Source organism: Pseudophryne corroboree, chromosome 7 (assembly GCF_028390025.1).
Source record: "Pseudophryne corroboree isolate aPseCor3 chromosome 7, aPseCor3.hap2, whole genome shotgun sequence".
In the NCBI taxonomy this organism is placed as follows: Eukaryota; Metazoa; Chordata; class Amphibia; order Anura; family Myobatrachidae; genus Pseudophryne; species Pseudophryne corroboree.
The window spans coordinates 502,092,812-502,111,976 of record NC_086450.1 but is presented as its reverse complement, the minus strand read 5'-3'; the positions used below and the strand labels follow the sequence as shown (position 1 = coordinate 502,111,976).

General features: G+C 49.7%; 1 protein-coding gene across 1 annotated transcript; it reads right to left on the bottom strand.

Annotated features, from left to right (window-relative positions):
* Positions 1–314: 314 nt before the first annotated feature.
* LOC134944439 (T-box protein VegT-like) lies at positions 315–18,881 on the bottom strand. Its single transcript, XM_063933014.1, has 8 exons — positions 18,818–18,881; positions 17,972–18,137; positions 15,927–16,194; positions 14,298–14,441; positions 7,653–7,723; positions 7,396–7,451; positions 1,127–1,511; positions 315–930 (listed from the first exon to the last, which is right to left on the bottom strand). The coding sequence occupies exons 1-8, from the start codon at positions 18,879–18,881 to the stop codon at positions 717–719; spliced, it is 1,368 nt and encodes a 455-aa protein (XP_063789084.1). The 3' UTR covers positions 315–716.
* Positions 18,882–19,165: the final 284 nt, after the last annotated feature.

Below are 19,165 nucleotides of genomic sequence, written 5' to 3'. Positions count from 1 at the left end.
CTCTAGTCTGTCTCCACTACGGCACTCTAGTCTGTCTCCACTGCGGCACTCTAGTCTGTCTCCACTGCGGCACTCTAGTCTGTCTCCACTGCGGCACTCTAGTCTGTCTCCACTGCGGCACTCTAGTCTGTCTCCACTGCGGCACTCTAGTCTGTCTCCACTGCGGCACTCTAGTCTGTCTCCACTACGGCACTCTAGTCTGTCTCCACTGCGGCACTCTAGTCTGTCTCCACTGCGGCACTCTAGTCTGTCTCCACTGCGGCACTCTAGTCTGTCTCCACTGCGGCACTCTAGTCTGTCTCCACTGCGGCACTCTAGTCTGTCTCCACTGCGGCACTCTAGTCTGTCTCCACTGCGGCACTCTAGTCTGTCTCCACTGCGGCACTCTAGTCTGTCTCCACTGCGGCACTCTGTACTTTCCACCACTTCTGCAGCACGCTGTCTTCCCAGTCTCTCCTGCAGCACTCTATACTCTGTCCACTCCGGCACTCTATGCTATCTAAGCACTCTGTCCTGTCCCATTGGCAGTGTCCTGCACCAGCACTGATACAGCGCTGTATTCTGTCCTCCTCTGCTGCAGCACTCAGTCTGAATCGCTGATCTCTTGCACAATCAGTTCTGTATGTTCCGCTGCAGCACAATCCATGGCAATCAGGTCCGTTCCTTCACACCCTGAACCATTACAGCCTGTTATGTAGTTCTGCATGCTCCCAGGATCAGAGGCCCCTGGAGGTGGTGTGTGGGGACAGGTACCAGGAAGGGCCACACATCTGCTGGAAGAGCTGCGGGTGCAGTCCAGGGAAGGAATTACTCAGTCTGATAGGCGGAGAAGCCCAAGAGCCCAGAAAATAGGGCGCATCGAGAGGAACATGGGGCATAGCCATTGGAGAAGAGAATGGAGCCAGACTGGGAGGTGATGGGTGTGGAAGTCTGTAAATGAGAAGAGGACACTGTCAGAGCTTGTGACAACAAAGTGCATCAAGACTCGCACAACCATGAGTGTGGACACACAACAAAGAGGGTAGAGACTCGCACAACCATGAGTGTAGACACACAACAAAGAGGGTAGAGACTCGCACAACCATGAGTGTAGACACACAACCACCCTCCAGTGAGCCCTTCTTACCTGTGTCCCATCAGACAGGCGGGTGGAGGGTACCCGGTCACCGGTATAGGGGACACAGCGGAGGATGGTACCCACATCGGCCTCTGTGCTGTGCGGCCCCAGTGTACAAACATGTCCACTCTCTGGGCCCTCTCCGTCCTTTTCTCCATACTCTCGTGTAGTGCGACTTCCCTCCCGCGTTCCACACATGTCGCGTGTCCCAACTGCCTGCCCTCACTGCAACTCTCTGCTGTAGCTGGCTGTCTCGCCTCTGCGCTCTCTCCTGACAGCTCCGCTCTCTCCTCTCGCTCCTGTGCACTCTCCCGCAGGACGTGTTGTTCCACTCCTGCGCTGTCTCCGGGGGACGAGGTTACGTCCCCTGCGCTCTCTTTAATCCTCTTACACACTGAAACAACACACAAGGTAAATGAATGACGTGTCGCACATAGTGAGACGCAAAGGACCCCGGCAGCCCCCGCAGAGCACATCACAGAGACTGTCCCTGCAGGTGCCGGGTGATAGTCACCTGATATGATCGCATATTGCAATGCAATCCTGCGCAGTAAAATCCCGCCCAGATTGCATTCAATAGGCAATCCATGATAAATGGGCCCTTTTAGTGAGGTACTAATTAGGTCACCTGTGCTCAAGCAAGAATATCCTTAAAACCTGGACTGTAATGGCGGAGTTTGGTCTATATAATAATCCTATATAATCCTAATAATCTATATAATAATCCTGTTATAATTGTATTATGTGGGACTGCAGTGAGGGGTTGTGATACTCATCTGGTGATGTGTGCACTATATCCTATTGTAAAGCCATTTCCAAGGGCTGTACTCCCAGCTGGTGGCTGCATGTGCTGCTGGGCTCAGGAATGCTCACACACGCCCTCTGCTGTTTAGTTTGGGTAAGAGTTTCCTAATATTGCAGATTATTTGGCTTTTTGAGGTCAAGCTGCTCATCTGTTCAGGAAAAGTGTCAAAACTGAAGATTCACATGGCCACAGGCTGGCTGAGCATGCTGAGACTTGCAGTTCTACAGCAGCAGAAGAGCTCAAAGTTACCCGCCTCTGACCTGTAGTGTACAATCCCCCAGTTGTGTGATTAGATTACAGGGATGTTCTTTCTGTTCCCAGTTCATTTTTACAGGAAAAATGATATACGGGTAATTGACTGATCTATAGCCTTTCATTCGTGTTGTCATTTATATAATGAAAGTCAATGTCTGGCTGGTTGCTGTGGGTTACAGCATCTGTGCACCAGTTTCATGATACTCAGGGGGATGTATTTAGCCTTGGAGAGAGATAAAGTACCAGCCAATCAGCTCCTTACGGCCATGTTACAGGCTGTGTTTGAAAAATGACAGTTAGGAGCTGGTTGGTTAGTACTTTATCTCTCTCCAAAGCGTAGTACATATTTGTTCCATAAACAGTATAAAAGTGTAACCGTATTGTTTTGTCAGACGTAAGCACTTCCAAAGGTTGGTTACATTTAAATGTACAACCTAATAAACCTTATGGTTAGCCTTCTAGATTTCCCAGAGGCATGTGTGCTCTATAATGTCATATGCTGGAGTGTTATTATGTGTATAACGGTGTTATGTAATGGCCTTTATTTAGTTATGATCTGTTATTTATCTATAATGCACATATATTACGCAGCGCTTTACCCATCAGGATGTTTTTGAAGTGTAGGAGGAAACCTGGAGCTCCCTGAGGACTCCCACAAAGACACCGGGAGAACATACAAACTCCACACAGATAGGGCATTGGTCAGGAATTTCTCTCATGATCTCAGTGCTTTGAGCCAGTAATGCTAGCTACTGCACAACCTTCCATCACAGCATATACAGTATGTGACTGCCGTATTTGTCCGCCCATTAAGTTTAAAATACTTTTTTAAAATCCCTTCCTCAATGAGTACACAGCATAATGTGCATTGGTGTCCTGCAGTGCCACCTTGTGATAGACCTGTGGTAGTGCATGCTCATAAGTAGATCATTTTACTTTTGAAAGAGCAACTGCCACCTGTGCCCACCTCTACTTATTTCACAGCAGTGAGGATGAGACTGTAATGGGGGTGGGATATGTAGGGTTATTATTAATAAAGGGAATGGAAGGGTTAAATCATAATGAGCTTAGAAAAATCTTAGCTAGTATTCATTAGGCAAAACACCCCCAATGAACATGTATAAAAATATTCCATGATTTATCTGACTTCTCGTATAATGGGCCCCACAGAGGACAAGGCATCGCTGAATGAAGGAAAGGAAGAAAGGCCGTTTCATCATCAGCATAGGAAGGATTCTTTACTGTAAGGGTAGTAAGCTGTAAATTCCTTATCACATGAGGTGCTGATGGTAAATAATACTGTAAAAATGGATCAGATGCTTTCCTTACACGAACTGACGACTGTAACTATATGTATTAGAGGTGTGACAAGTACACTAGAATAGTGTTTGAGGGCAGGTATGTTTGTCCCAGGTTCTTGTCTTACATGTTTTAAAAAAATGAAAACTTCTAGGAAAATGTTTTGTTTTGTTAGAACCTTTTCAGTTTGCTGGAAAAGCTGGATAAGGGCCCTGAGAGAGAGAGAGGGCAAGTTCCAGACATTGGGCCCAGTTCGGGTCTTTGGCCTCACAGAGGGCTATTCAGGGCTTTCAGCTGTGCAAGAGCCTTATAGGGCTGCTAGCCTGATTAGTGTGTGCAGAATGCCTGGGAAGACTGCAGAATCTCTGAGAGAGAAATACGCTTCTTTATACAAGTGAGCCATACAGTATTGACTGGAAAACTCTGTGTTTTTGTTTAGAGACAGTCAGGAACGTCTTGTGTTTAGTTAGTGCCGGACAGACAAGGTATTTTCTTTTGATGTTTGTTTTATTTTCTGTTTAATAAAACTGGTTGCGGCCAGTTGCACCAGAAACTGGACTGGTATGATTTCTCAGCTGCTGCTTGCTGCCATCTACCACAGTAAACGGCACCCTGTTCCCCTACAGTGTTACAACTTGGTGGAGAATGTGAGCATTCCATTCTGCGCATAAGTGAAAGCAGCAGCTTTATGAGGCCTGCAGAAAACGGTGGTTTATGCAGATACAGCCCAGTGTGAAGTGGCTGAGGCTCACCCCTGAGGGTTTGATATATGTCCTGGGTGAAAGCAGCTACAAAGCCGCCTGAAAAATCTGTCGACATGGAGGAACTGCGTAAAGCCTTGCTGCAAGCTAAAGCGGCTCAGCAGGAAGCCAACAGACAGCAGCAGGTGGCAATGGAGGAAAATAGGAGACAGCAGCAGGTGGCTATTGATGAACTTTACAGGCAACAGCGTCAGGATAGAGAGGCCTTAGCGGAAGTGGTGCAGAGCCTTGCAGCCCAGATTGGAGATGTTGCCGCCAGTGCTCCGACCAGCTCTAGTTCTATACGGGTCAGTCACTTCCTGCAGAAAATGACAGAGGCTGATGATGTGGAGGCCTATCTGACCACGTTTGAAAGGACTGCCGAGCGTGAGAACTGGCCGAAAGCACAGTGGGCCAGTCTGCTGGCACCTTTTCTTTCAGGTGAGTGCCAAAAAGCGTACTTTGATTTAAGCCCTGCCGAGGCTCGGGACTATGACAAACTAAAAACTGAGATCCTGACCCGCCTGGGAGTCACGCTGTCAGTACGAGCACAACGGGTGCACAGTTGGGTGTATGCCATGGAGAAGCCTCCTCGCTCCCAGGTGCACGACCTTATTCAGCTAACAAAAAAATGGTTACAGCCAGAGACATTAACTGGTCCCCAGATGGTTGAAAGAGTCGTCATGGACCGCTATTTGAGATCTTTGCCCGTGGTCCTGCGCAAGTGGGTGAGCCATGGAAACCCAGATACTGCTGACCAATTAGTGGACATGGTAGAGAGGTATTTGGCGGCAGAGGAACTACTGATGACCACCCAGCAACCCATAGATCCTCGACAGCGCCCTTCAGTAAAGACTGGTAAGACTGTTCCATGGGAAAACGTTGCTGGGCGGTTAAGAGAACGCAAGACTGGAGAGACTGTAAACACTGGCCCTGGAGACAGGCCAATGGGGCTAGAAAGGTCTATGCTGCCCAAACGGGTTGATAATCGTGTGATTAAATGTTTTAGGTGTGGTATGCCAGGTCATGTTATTGCCAATTGCCCAGTCACGCAAGAACCCATGCAATGTGATGCTGCATTTGAATGTCGCAGAATGTCTTTCTTTGCTAGGTTAGCCTGTACTGTGGTACCTTCACCTGAGCTGGAAAAACAAATGTGTGACGTGTTCTTAGAGGGTAACCGGGTAGAGGCCTTGCTAGATTCAGGAAGTTTAGTTACCCTCGTGAAAGCTGGGTTAGTGAACCCCTTAAAGGTCCAGCAAATACCTATTGGGGTAACTTGCATACATGGGGATACCCAACATTATGTCACTGCTGAAGTGAATATAGAAACTTGTTGTGGGTCAGCAATTGTTAAAGTAGGACTGGTCCCCACACTGGTGCATGAGACCATAATAGGGAGGGATTTTCCTCATTTTTGAAAAAACTGGGAATCACGTTTAGCAACAGATGTGAGAAGTAAAGAGCCAGTTAATAATCACGGTGATTTTATGGATGTACGTGTGTCCTTGGAACTTTCTGACCCTTTACTTTTTGCTAGTTTGGCTGGGGAAGTGACAGATGGGGAGTCCAGTGAGGACCCTCTTGCTGGGAACAGAGACATAGTAGTTAGAACTGAAAGCGTGCCTGACCTGGAGGTAAAGAAGGATCTGTTTGCGTCTGAACAGTTAAAGGATCCTACCTTAATAAAGGCTAGAGAGAATGTTAATATGGTTAATGGGGAACCTGTGGTACCAGGTGACAGGGTTACGTATCCCCACATGGCCATCTGTAATGAGCTCTTGTACCACATTGTCAAAAGGGGTGAGGATGTGGTGGAACAGCTGGTAGTTCCCCAGCCTTTTCGGAGAACGGTACTAGAGTTAGCTCATAGTCACATTACAGAAGGACATTTAGGGGTAGAAAAAAACACTGAAAGAGTTTTACAAAGGTTCTTTTGGCCAGGGGGTTTATAAAGAAGTGTCTGAATATTGTTCTTCCTGTCCTGAATGCCAGTATCATGCCCCTAGACCCCATTTCAGGAGCCCACTAGTTCCCATGCCTATTATAGAGGTCCCGTTTGACAGAATAGCCATGGATCTCGTGGGGCCCTTGTTAAAGTCTGCTCGGGGCCATCAGTATATCCTGGGTAATTATGGACTATGCCACTCGATATCCTGAGGCTGTCCCTTTACGCACTATCACAACCAAGGCGATAGCTAGGGAGCTGGTGCAGGTTTTTAGTAGAGTGGGAATACCAAAAGAAATTTTGACTGACCAAGGTACTCCATTTATGTCAAGGGTCATGAAAGAATTGTGCAAATTATTTAAGGTCACTCACCTCAGGACGTCCATCTACCATCCCCAAACTGACGGGTTGGTGGAAAGGTTTAATAAAACATTAAAAAGTATGTTAAAAAAGGTTGTTGAGAGAGATGGAAAAAACTGGGATTGTTTGTTGCCCTACTTGTTAATGGCCATCAGAGAAGTTCCTCAGTCCTCTATAGGGTTTTCTCCATTTGATTTGTTGTACGGTAGACACCCCAGAGGGCTGTTGGACATTGCCAAAGAGACGTGGCAAGGACAGACCACTCCTTATAGAAGCGTTATTGAACATGTAACACAAATGCAGGATAGGATTGCAGCCGTGGTACCTATTGTCAGAGAGCACATGGAACAGGCCCAAAGTGCTCACCAGAGGGCATATAACCGGAGTGCCACGATACGGGAATTCGTCAGACCTTACCAAAGGAAGCAGTCAAATATGGTGAAATGGAACCCTGATGCAGAAAAAGCGTTCCAAGCGTTAAAAGTGGCTTTGTGTTCACAACCGATATTGATAACACCAGATTTTTCAAAAGAATTTGTGGTACAGACGGATGCCTCAGAGGTAGGGATAGGCGCTGTGTTGTCCCAAACCAGAGATGGGGACGAACACCCTATAATTTATTTGAGCAGGAAACTCAATGAGCATGAAAAAAGGTATGCCATTGTGGAAAAGGAGGCTTATACAGGTGGATTCTCATTAGCCTAAAGTAGTAAGGAGCCTGCTGCGCCCGTACCAAACACCCCACCCCTCCCGTGACACAGACACTGATTGGCCAAAGCTGCAGCTCTGGGATTGGTCAACAGAGTTATGTCTGTAGAACCTGACGCAGAAATCTGAATAATACGGTGACATTATAGGGCATAGGACTGACCTGGGTCGCTGTCTCCGCTCGCCTCCGGCCTGCTAATCCGCTTCCGCGGAGTGTGGCTGAAACACAGAGAATACACATTCTTCCATAACACATCATATGGCAATACTGTATGGAGCCAGGCTCCGGAATTCCCTTCATTACTGTTACTGTAGGAAGTATGGAATAAGTACGGAATAAGTCCCCCCCCCCCCCCCCCCCCCCCCCCTCCTATCCGGCTCATGGCGCACAGGGACACTGTCTGTATATTATTCACTTACTTGTCCTTTTGATTCTTGAAATATTTTATTCCTTTTGCAAATGGGTTCTCTTCAATCTTCAGCAGGGAAAGCTGCAGGGTAGAGCAATGGTTAGAGGAGGCGATGCATAAATGTGGGAAGAGACAGGACGCCTCATTTACCAAGCGTTCAACGGGCAGGGTGCCGCGCACTGGCCCCATCACTGGGGCAGTATGAATCTATTTGTTGAAGTGCGGCTAGAGAGTACCCGGGTTTGTGGCGTGAGGTGGCAGCATTAGTGGCTGAGCAGGAGTTTGCTCTGCGGCTGGTAGGAGTTGCGCTGTCTTTATAAAGTGCATAGTAGAAGCACAAAAGGTTTAATAAATAGGGCTGATGCTAAAATGGCAGGAGGGTGGACGGTGATGTAACCTGTTCACTTTCGCACAGGGCCCCACTGCAAATTTTCCCGCAGACAGGCACGCCTTGATGTGCGCTGAACCAGTGGTGCCAACCCGAGGCATTTTGCGCTTCACAACCAGCGCATTTTGTAAAATGGGGTTCAGCGGCAGAAGGAGGAGCTAGGAGGTCAAATATACAGGAGGTGCCAAAAAGCAAAAAAAAAAAAAAATTCTCATAACGTCCTAGAGGATGCTAGGACTCCGTAAGGACCATGGGGAATAGACGGGCTCCGCAGGAGATAGGGCACTTTAAGAAAGCTTTGGATTCTGGGTGTGCACTGGCTCCTCCCTCTATGCCCCTCCTCCAGACCTCCGTTTTACACTGTGCCCAGAGGGAAATGGGTGCACTGCAGGGAGCTCCCCTGAGTTCTCTGCCTAGAAAGCATTTTGTTTGGATTTTTTCTACATTTTTTCAGGGAGCACTGCTGGCAACGGGCTCCCTGCATCGAGGGACTGGGGAGAGAGGAGCAGACCTACTTAAATGTTAGGCTCTGCTTCCTCGACTACTGGACACCATTAGCTCCAGAGGGGGTGAACACAGGTTCGTCCTGGGCGTTCACTCCCAGAGCCGCGCCGCCGTTCTCCTCACAGAGCCAGAAGAAACGAAGTCAGAAGACATCTCAGGCGGCAGAAGCCTTCAGAGCTTCACTGAGGTAACGCACAGCACCGCAGCTGTGCGTCATTGCTCCACACACCTCGCACACTCCGGTCACTGTAAGGGTGCAGGGCGCAGGGGGGGGCGCCCTGGGCAGCAATATAACACCTCTCTTATAGCAAAAGACTATATACATGTACAGGTGGGCACTGTATATGTATATAAAAGAGCCCCCGCCATTTTTTAATAACTTTGAGCGGGAAAGAAGCCCGCCGCCGAGGGGGCGGGGCTTCTCCCTCAGCACTCACCAGCGCCATTTTCTCTCCACAGCACCGCTGAGAGGAAGCTCCCCGGACTCTCCCCTGTTTTACACACGGTGAAAGGGGGTTTGGAAGGAGAGGGGGGGGGCACATATTTGGCGTTTAATTACTACACAACGCTACTGGGAAAAGGCATTCTGTGTTTCTTTCCAGGGGTATAGCGCTGGGGTCTGTGCTGGCATACTCTCTCTCTGTCTCTCCAAAGGGCCTTAAAGGGGATACTGTCTTCAGAAAAGAGTTTCCCTGTGTGGGTGAAGTGTGTCGGTACGCGTGTGTCGACATGTTTGACGAGGAAGGCTCGCTTAATGTGGAGGGGAAGTGCTTGAATGTCAGATCGCCGTCGGCAACGCCGACACCGGACTGGGTGGATATGCTGAATGTCTTAAATGCAAATGTGAATCTACTGCATAAAAGGTTAGACAAGGCTGAAGCTAGGGATCAGTCAGGTAGCCAGACCATGCCTGTCCCTGTGGCGCCAGGACCTTCGGGGTCTCAGAAGCGCACCATATCCCAGATCGATGACACAGATACCGACACGGATACTGACTCTAGTGTCGACTATGAAGATGCAAAATTACAGCCGAGGGTGGCAAAAGGTATTCGGTACATGATTATTGCCATTAAAGAGGTTTTGCATATCACTGAGGAACCCCCTGTCCCTGACACGAGGGTACACATGTATAAAGGGAAAAAGCCTGAGGTCACTTATCCGTCCTCATTTGAGCTAAGCGAATTGTGCGAAAAGGCTTGGGAATCTCCAGATAGGAGACTACAAGTTCCCAAAAGGATTCTTATGGCGTATCCCTTTCCACAAACGGATAGGATACGATGGGAATCTTCGCCTAAAGTAGACAAGGCGCTAACACGCTTATCCAAAAATGTGGCACTGCCTTCTCAGGATACAGCTTCCCTCAAGGATCTTGCTGATCACAAGCAGGAAATTACCATGAAGCACATTTACACACATTCAGGTACTATTGTTAGGCCGGCTATGGCTTCGGCCTGGGTTTGTAGTGCAGTCGTGGCATGGGCAGATTCCTTATCTACGGAGATTGACACCTTAGATAGGGATGCCGTTTTAATGACCATAGAGCATATCAGAGATGCTGCCTTATATATGAGAGATGCTCAAAGAGACATTTGTTTATTAAGCTCCAGAATAAACGCTATGTCTATTTCTGCTAGGCGGCTCTTGTGGACCCGACAGTGGACGGGAGACTCCGATTCAAAGCGGCATATGGAGTCCTTGCCTTACAAGGGGGAGGAGTTGTTTGGAGACGGCCTCTCGGACCTTGTCTCTACTGCTACGGCTGGTAAATCGAATTTCTTACCTTATGTCCCCCCCGCAGCATACAAAAAAGGCACCTCATTATCAAATGCAGTCCTTTCGTTCCAATAAGAGCAAGAAGGTATGGGGATCTTCCTTTGTTGCCAGAGGTAAAGGCAAGGGAAAAAAAGCTGCACACAGCTAGTTCCCAGGAGCAGAAGTCCTCCCCTGCGTCTGCAAAGTCCACCGCATGACGCTGGGGCTTCCCGGGGGGAGGCAGATCTAGTGGGGGCACGTCTTCGGTTTTTCAGCCACGTCTAGGTTCACTCACAGGTGGATCCCTGGGCTATAGAGATTGTTTCTCAGGGATACAGGCTGGAATTCGAAGACTTGCCTCCTCGCCAGTTTTTCAAATCGGCTCTGCCAGCTTCCCCGTCAGAGAGGGAGCTAGTGTTAGCCGCAATCCAAAAATTGTATATTCAACAGGTGATTGTTACAGTTCCTCATCTCCAGCAGGGAGAGGGATATTACTCAACCCTGTTTGTGGTCCCGAAACCGGACGGTTCGGTCAGACCCATTTTAAACCTAAAATCCCTGAACTTGTACTTGAAGAGGTTCAAGTTGAAAATGGAATCACTCAGGGCGGTCATCGCCAGCCTGGAGGGGGGGGATTGGATGGTGTCCCTGGACATAAAGGATGCATATCTTCATGTTCCGATTTTCCCTCCTCACCAGGCGTTCCTGAGATTTGCAGTACAGGACTGTCACTACCAATTTCAGACGTTGCCGTTTGGGCTTTCCACGGCCCCGAGAATTTTTACTAAGGTAATGGCGGAAATGATGGTGTTCCTGCGCAAGCAGGGTGTCACAATTATCCCATACTTGGACGATCTCCTCATAAAGGCGAGATCTCGGGAGAGGTTGCTGGACAGCGTGTGTCTGTCCATGAAGACGTTGCAGTTGCACGGCTGGATTCTCAATATACCGAAGTCCCAGCTAGTCCCTGCAACGCGTCTGACCTTTTTGGGCCTGATTCTAGACACAGACCAGAAAAAGGTTTTTCTTCCGATGGAAAAGGCTCAGGAGCTCATAGCCCTGGTCAGGAACCTATTAAAGCCAAAAAAGGTTTCAGTGCATCATTGCACACGAGTTCTGGGGAAGATGGTGGCTTCATACGAGGCCATCCCCTTCGGCAGGTTCCATGCGGGGACCTTTCAATGGGATCTACTGGACAAATGGTCCGGGTCCCATTTACAAATGCATCAGAGGATCACCCTGTCTCCCAGAGCCAGGGTATCTCTCCTGTGGTGGCTGCACAGTGCTCACCTACTAGAGGGTCGCAGGTTCGGCATTCAGGACTGGGTCCTGGTGACCACGGACGCAAGCCTCCGAGGCTGGGGAACAGTCACACTGGGAAGAAATTTCCAAGGTCTCTGGTCAAATCTAGAGACTTGTCTCCACATCAACGTCCTGGAGTTGAGGGCCATATACAACGCCCTACGTCAAGCGGAGGAATTGCTTCAGGAAAAAATGGTTCTGATTCAGTCAGACAATGTCACGACAGTGGCTCATATAAACCGCCAAGGCGGAACAAGGAGCAGAGTGGCCATGGCAGAAGCGACCAGGATTCTACGCTGGGCGGAAGGCCATGTAAGCGCACTATCAGCAGTGTTCATCCCGGGGGTGGACAACTGGGAGGCGGACTTCCTCAGCAGGCACGACCTGCATCCGGGAGAGTGGGGGCTTCATCAAGAAGTCTTCGCACAGATCACGGGTCGGTGGGGACTGCCTCAGATAGACATGATGGCATCCCGTCTCAACAAAAAGCTAAAGCGGTATTGCGCCAGGTCAAGAGACCCTCAGGCGGTAGCAGTAGACGCTCTGGTGACACCTTGGGTGTTCAGATCGGTCTATGTGTTTCCTCCTCTTCCTCTCATACCCAAGGTGTTGAGAATAATAAGAATAAGCAGGGTCAGAACAATCCTCATTGTTCCAGATTGGCCGCGGAGGACTTGGTATCTGGAGCTGCAAGAGTTGCTCACAGAAGATCCGTGGCCTCTTCCTCTAAGGCAGGACCTGCTGCAGCAGGGGCCCTGTCTGTTCCAAGACTTACCGCGGCTGCGTTTGACGGCATGGCGGTTGAACGCCGGATCCTAGAGGAAAAAGGGATTCCGGAGGAGGTCATTCCTACCCTGATCAAGGCTAGGAAGGACGTGACATTGAAACATTATCACCGTATATGGCGAAAATATCTTTCTTGGTGTGAGGCCAGAGCTGCTTCTACGGAGGAGTTCCATTTGGGCCGTCTACTTCACTTCCTTCAAACAGGAGTGAATTTGGGCCTAAAATTAGGGTCCATAAAGGTCCAAATTTCGGCCTTATCCATTTTCTTTCAAAGAGAATTGGCCTCTCTTCATGAAGTACAGACTTTTGTGAAGGGGGTGCTGCATATTCAGCCTCGTTTTGTACCTCCGGTGGCGCCTTGGGATCTTAACGTGGTATTACGTTTCCTCAAGTCACCTTGGTTTGAACCACTCAAAACAGTGGAGTTGAAATACCTCACGTGGAAAGTGGTCATGTTGTTGGCATTAGCTTCGGCAAGGCGTGTTTCAGAATTGGCGGCTTTATCACATAAAAGCCCATACTTGGTTTTTCACGTGGATAGGGCAGAGTTGAGAACTCGTCCTCAATTTCTGCCAAAAGTGGTCTCATCTTTTCATGTGAACCAACCTATTGTCGTGCCTGTGGCTACACGGGACTTGGAGGATTCCGAGTCCCTGGATGTGGTCAGGGCTTTGAAGATTTATGTGACCAGAACAGCTAGGATCAGGAAGACTGAAGCTCTGTTTGTTCTATATGCGGCCAACAAGGTTGGCGCTCCTGCTTCAAAGCAGACTATTGCTCGCTGGATCTGTAACACGATTCAGCAGGCGCATTCTACGGCAGGATTGCCATTGCCTAAGTCGGTTAAGGCCCATTCCATTAGGAAGGTGGGCTCTTCCTGGGCGGCTGCCCGAGGGGTCTCGGCATTACAGTTGTGCCGAGCAGCTACTTGGTCGGGGTCAAACACCTTTGCAAAGTTCTATAAATTTGATACCCTGGCTGAGGAGGACCTTCTGTTTGCTCAATCGTGCTGCAGAGTCATCCGCACTCTCCCGCCCGTTTGGGAGCTTTGGTATAATCCCCATGGTCCTTACGGAGTCCCAGCATCCTCTAGGACGTTAAGAGAAAATAAGATTTTACTTACCGATAAATCTATTTCTCGTAGTCCGTAGAGGATACTGGGCGCCCGTCCCAAGTGCGGACTTCTTCTGCAAGACTTGTATATAGTTATTGCTTACATAAGGGTTATGTTATAGTTTTATCGGTTGAACCGAGGCTATGTTGTTGTTCATACTGTTAACTGGGTAGTTTATCACAAGTTATAGGGTGTGATTGGTGTGGCTGGTATGGATCTCGCCCTTAGATTTACAAAAATCCTTCCTCGTACTGTCCATCTCCTCTGGGCACAGTTTCCCTAACTGAGGTCTGGAGGAGGGGCATAGAGGGAGGAGCCAGTGCACACCCAGAATCCAAAGCTTTCTTAAAGTGCCCTAACTCCTGCAGAGCCCGTCTATTCCCCATGGTCCTTACGGAGTCCCAGCATCCTCTACGGACTACGAGAAATAGATTTATCGGTAAGTAAAATCTTATTATTACACAATACTGGATATAGTAATGACAATGTGGGACAGAAGACGGTGTGTCCCACTCCCTGGCCCAGATCTCTGCTCTGTGACCCAAACCATCAACATGAAGCCACTACTCCTGCACCCACAGGACAGTCCACACCAACACTGGTGCCCGGAGCGCTCTGCCAATCCCGTCCATGGTGTTAGAAGTGGGGGCTATGGTGTTAGAAGTGGGGGCTCACGTGAATTGCAGGCGCCACTGCTAACCACAGACGCTATGTATGAGCTCTCAGAGAGACCTGGAGACCCATCATACGTGTCTCATTACACGGGAGGTCTGGCATGTAAAGGAACGGGGCAGGAACTCTTCTCTCACCCTGGAGTTCTGGTAGCTGGTGACCGCGATGAAGGACGTCTCTGGGAATGACACAGACGACACAGGCCGGGGAGGAGAGCCGCTGTGTGACGTGGGAATGACGTGCAGGCGGAGGAAGTATCTGTGCATGGACTGCAGGACAATCTGCGGAGAGAGCGACAGACATCGGTGACGCCGGCCTGCAGGCAGGGGCACAGTGACTGGGGGAGAGGGGATGGTGCAATAGTCATCAGTAACACACGCATTCCCTTATTCCCTTATACATTGGGGGCAGGGTCTATTATTTCCCATTTTTCATCATTATACATCCACAGGTGGCACTACTGCATTTTTATCTGGTAGGAAGACAATGTAGGGATTTGCAGGGTTGCACACTGATACCAATTACATCAAGGAAACATGAATGTGATCAGTTCTCAGGAATATTCCTGGATTACTGATGTCCCCGGCCCCTGGTGGCTGGATAAACTGCCTTCCTACGAATATCAGTCCAGCACACAAGATGGCCGCCTCAGCTGTGCACAGGAGAGATGCCATTTCTGCCCAATACACAGGGAAGTTATGTTCCTAATGCAATATATATATATATATATATATATATACTGAGAGGTTCTAGAAACATGTAGTGAAGATAGATTACTTATCTTTGTACATACTAATTATTAAATTACAGTGCAGCCATCTCTCAGCCGCCATACCTGCCCCCTCTGGCTCAGACTCAGCAACCATACCTGTCCCCCCTGGCTCAGGCTCAGCCGCCATACCTGTCCCCCCTGGCTCAGGCTCAGCTGCCATACCTGTCCCCCCTGGCTCAGGCTCAGCCGCCATACCTGCCCCCCTGGCTCAGGCTCACCCGCCATACCTGTCCCTCATGGCTCAGGCTCAGCCGCCATACCTGTCCCTCAGGCTCAGCAGCCATACCTGTTTTCCCTGGCTCAGGCTCACCCGCCATACGTGTCTCCCCTGGCTCAGGCTCATCTGCCATACCTGTCCCCCCTGGCTCAGGCTCAGCCACAATACCGATTACCCCTGGCTCAAGCTCAGCCACCATACCTGTCCCCCCTGACTCAGGCTCAGCCGCAATACCTGTCCCCCTGGCTCAAGCTCAGCCGCCATACATGCCCCCCCTGGCTCAGGCTCAGCCACCATACCTGTTCCCCCTGGTTCAAGCTCAACCGCCATACCTGTCCCCCTGGCTCAGCCGCCATACCTGTCCCCACTGGCTCAGGCTCAGCCGCCATACCTGCCCCCTCTGGCTCAGGCTCAGCCGCTATACCTGTCCCCTTCGGCTCAGGCTCACTCGCCATACCTGCCCCCTCTGGCTCAGCCGCCATACCTGTCCCCCCCCCTGGCTCAGGCTCAGCTGCCATACCTGTCCCCCCTGACTCAGGCTCACCCACCATACCTGCCCCCTCTGGCTCAGGCTCAGCCGCCATACCTGTCCCCCCTGTCTCAGGCCCAGCCATCATACCTGCCCCCTCTGACTCAGCCGCCATACCTGTCCCCTCTGGCTCAGGCTCAGCCGCCATACCTGTCCCCCCTGTCTCAGGCCCAGCCATCATACCTGCCCCCCTGGCTTAGGCTCACCCGCCATACCTGTCCCCCCTGGCTCAGGCTCAGCCACCATACCTGTCCCCCCTGGCTCAGGGTGTTGTTAGTCAGACGGATCTTGCTGAAGCCAATGGCTCTCTCCATCCAGCGTTGCCCAGGAGCCGGAGATTCCGGGTGTAGGTAGAGGCTGGTGGGTGGTCCTGGCTCAGCTCTGCCACTCATACTCCAGACCCCGTCACGCCACTTGTACCGGCTCTCGCCCTCGGGCACAGCCTGGACACACAGAGAGTACAGGCAGTGCTGGTCCAGTCCGGACAGGGAGACTGAAAACTCAGGGAACATCCGCCTGTAGGGTGAGAGGGTTATTCAGCTTCTACCTGGGAGTAGATCCCTCTACCCATCCACCTGATGCCAGGTGCTTCTCCCCAGTCTGACACTCCTACAGGTCTACATTCATCTCCTCCTATCTACCTTCACTCATCTCCTCCTATGTTCCTTCACTCATCTCCTCCTATGTACCTTCACTCGTCTCCTCCTACATACCTTCACTCGTCTCCTCCTACGTACCTTCACTCGTCTCCTACGTACCTTCACTCGTCTCCTCCTACGTACCTTCACTCGTCTCCTCCTACGTTTCTTCACTCGTCTCCTCCTACGTTCCTTCACTCATCTCCTCCTACGTTCCTTCACTCATCTCCTCCTACGTACCTTCACTCGTCTCCTCCTACGTACCTTCACTCGTCTCCTCCTACGTACCTTCACTCGTCTCCTCCTACGTACCTTCACTCGTCTCCTCCTACGTTCCTTCACTCGTCTCCTCCTACGTTCCTTCACTCGTCTCCTCCTACGTACCTTCACTCGTCTCCTCCTACGTTCCTTCACTCATCTCCTCCTACGTACCTTCACTTGTCTCCTCCTACGTTCCGTCACTCATCTCCTCCTACGTACCTTCACTCGTCTCCTCCTACGTTCCTTCACTCATCTCCTCCTACGTACCTTCACTCATCTCCTCCTACGTACCTTCACTCATCTCCTATGCACCCTCATCCATCTCTGCCATTGTGGTCAGGAAGGTGTCACTCCCATGGAAATCCCTGTTTCTGGACTGAGAGCCCCCTTTGGTGCACCGCTGCTGGCATCTCTGTGCTATGGGCTTACCCAGGGTATGTGATTGGAAAATATTAGGGATCTTTGGAGCAGAACTAGGGGCCACAGTGGGACCTCACTACCCATAATGCAGGCGTCAAAGACGAGAACACTAACACATGTGAGAAAGGTGTCCCCTTTTTATGCTGTAACCCCAGAACTCCTTCCCCCTTATTCCCCTTCATACTCCTGTCCTAACCGCATCATTTTGTATTTCGCATGTAAGATGTCGCGTATCTCTATTTATTAAATTCCCCTATGTGCAAAACAGCTTTATAATACATATAACATTATGGTGGTCATTCCAAGTTGTTCGCTCGCTAGCTACTTTTAGCAGCAGTGCACACGCTAGGCTGCCACCCTCTGGGAGTGTATCTTAGCATAGCAGAATTGCTAACGAAAGATTAGCAGATCTGCTACTAAATATTTCCTTGCAGTTTCTGAGTAGCTCCAGACCTACTCCTAGATTGCGATCACCTCAGTCCGTTTAGTTCCTGGTTTGACGTCACAAACACGCCCTGCGTCCGGCTAGCCACTCCCCCGTTTCTCCAGCCACTCCTGCGTTTTCTGCTGACACGCCTGCGTTTTTTAGCACACTCCCGGAAAACGCTCAGTTTCCACCCAGAAAAACCCACTTCCTGTCAATCACTCACCGATCAACAGAGCGACTGAAAAGCTTTGTTCGCCCGTGAGTAAAATAGCATAGTTTTGTGTGAAATTGCTTAGCGCGTACGCCCTGCGGTGCATACGCATGCGCAGAACTGCCGGATTTTAGCCTATTAGCAATTCTGCTAAGAATAGCAGCGAGCGAACAACTCGGAATGACCCCCATTGTACGTATATAACAGTTAAAATATATCATGAAGAAATTGAATAAAGAAATGAATACATTTCCACACAGTGGTGAATCTGATACCGTCAACCAAAGAATGACCCTTCAAAAATATTGAAGTCTGACCACGGGGGTCTTATCTCACCTTCCATTTTTGGTCAGTATCATTTCAGTTCCCACAGAGTGAAACTTCTCCCATAACTCTTTGTTCTCCAGTTTGGCTGTTACTGGAGGAGGTGAGGGCGCTGCTGCTGGTGAAGGCCGGTACTGCGGCGGCAGATAATACCCTGCAGAATGGGAGAATTTTGCACCTAAATCAAACAGAGGTAAACATCAGTTTTCATGGTAATGAAAGAGATTAGCTCATTAAGGGCCGACCCCTGCTGAGATACTGGGAGGGTAAATATTGACGCAGGGCAAATGAACTAGACTAGAAAGTGACACCGTGCGCTACAATTCACTGCTGGCTGCAAAGATTGCTCCCTGATGTATCACAGACAGGTGATATATTTACACAATACTGAATACAGGCCATCTGCGGCTCACCAGCACTTGTGGAACAAGAAGTCACAGCATGTTCTACCAGCCTTGTAACCCTGTAATAGCTGAAGGAGTAGTATTGATAAAGTCGGTTTTATGTGACGGACTAGAAAATAGCGCAATGCGATAATGTGATGCTATAATGCAGATATATCGTTATTTTGCATCTTTCTCATGCACATCAGCCCCTGCCCCATTGGAGCTTACAATCTAAGGGTCTATTTCAGATTTGTATGTAAACCCGATAGTTTACATATAAATCCAGTAGTTGTGGGTCTTGCGCATGTGCAAAACAGGCCTTGAGATATTGCTTGCAGACCCATCAGACGCATGGTTGACATGCTGCAGCATTTGGGGGGTGGAACCCGTCACCGTTCTTCAAAGCGGGGGCGTGTTACCCCCGGTTTTGCAGACATGACAGGTCCAGGGTCTGCGTTGGACACAGACTTACTGGATCCGGGTGTCCAGATCTGACAGCCGGCCTGAGTCAGCTTTAGCTTGCGCAGGCTGACCATGCCTAAAAGCATTGCGAATCTCGGATCTTGCAAATGCACGCAGGAATCGTCTATCTCCTACTGACGCCTCCTGCTGCATTTTAATATAAATACTTGGAATTGCACAGCCGCTTCCTTGCGGCTGCGCAATTCCTTACAAACATAAATTAGGTCTTAAATTCCCTAAATCACACTAGAGTTCATTTTTCTGTGGAAACATAGCAACCATATGAAACCCATGGAAACACAGGCGGAACATGTAAACTCCACACAGATAATGCCCTACCTGAATTTTAACTCGTTAC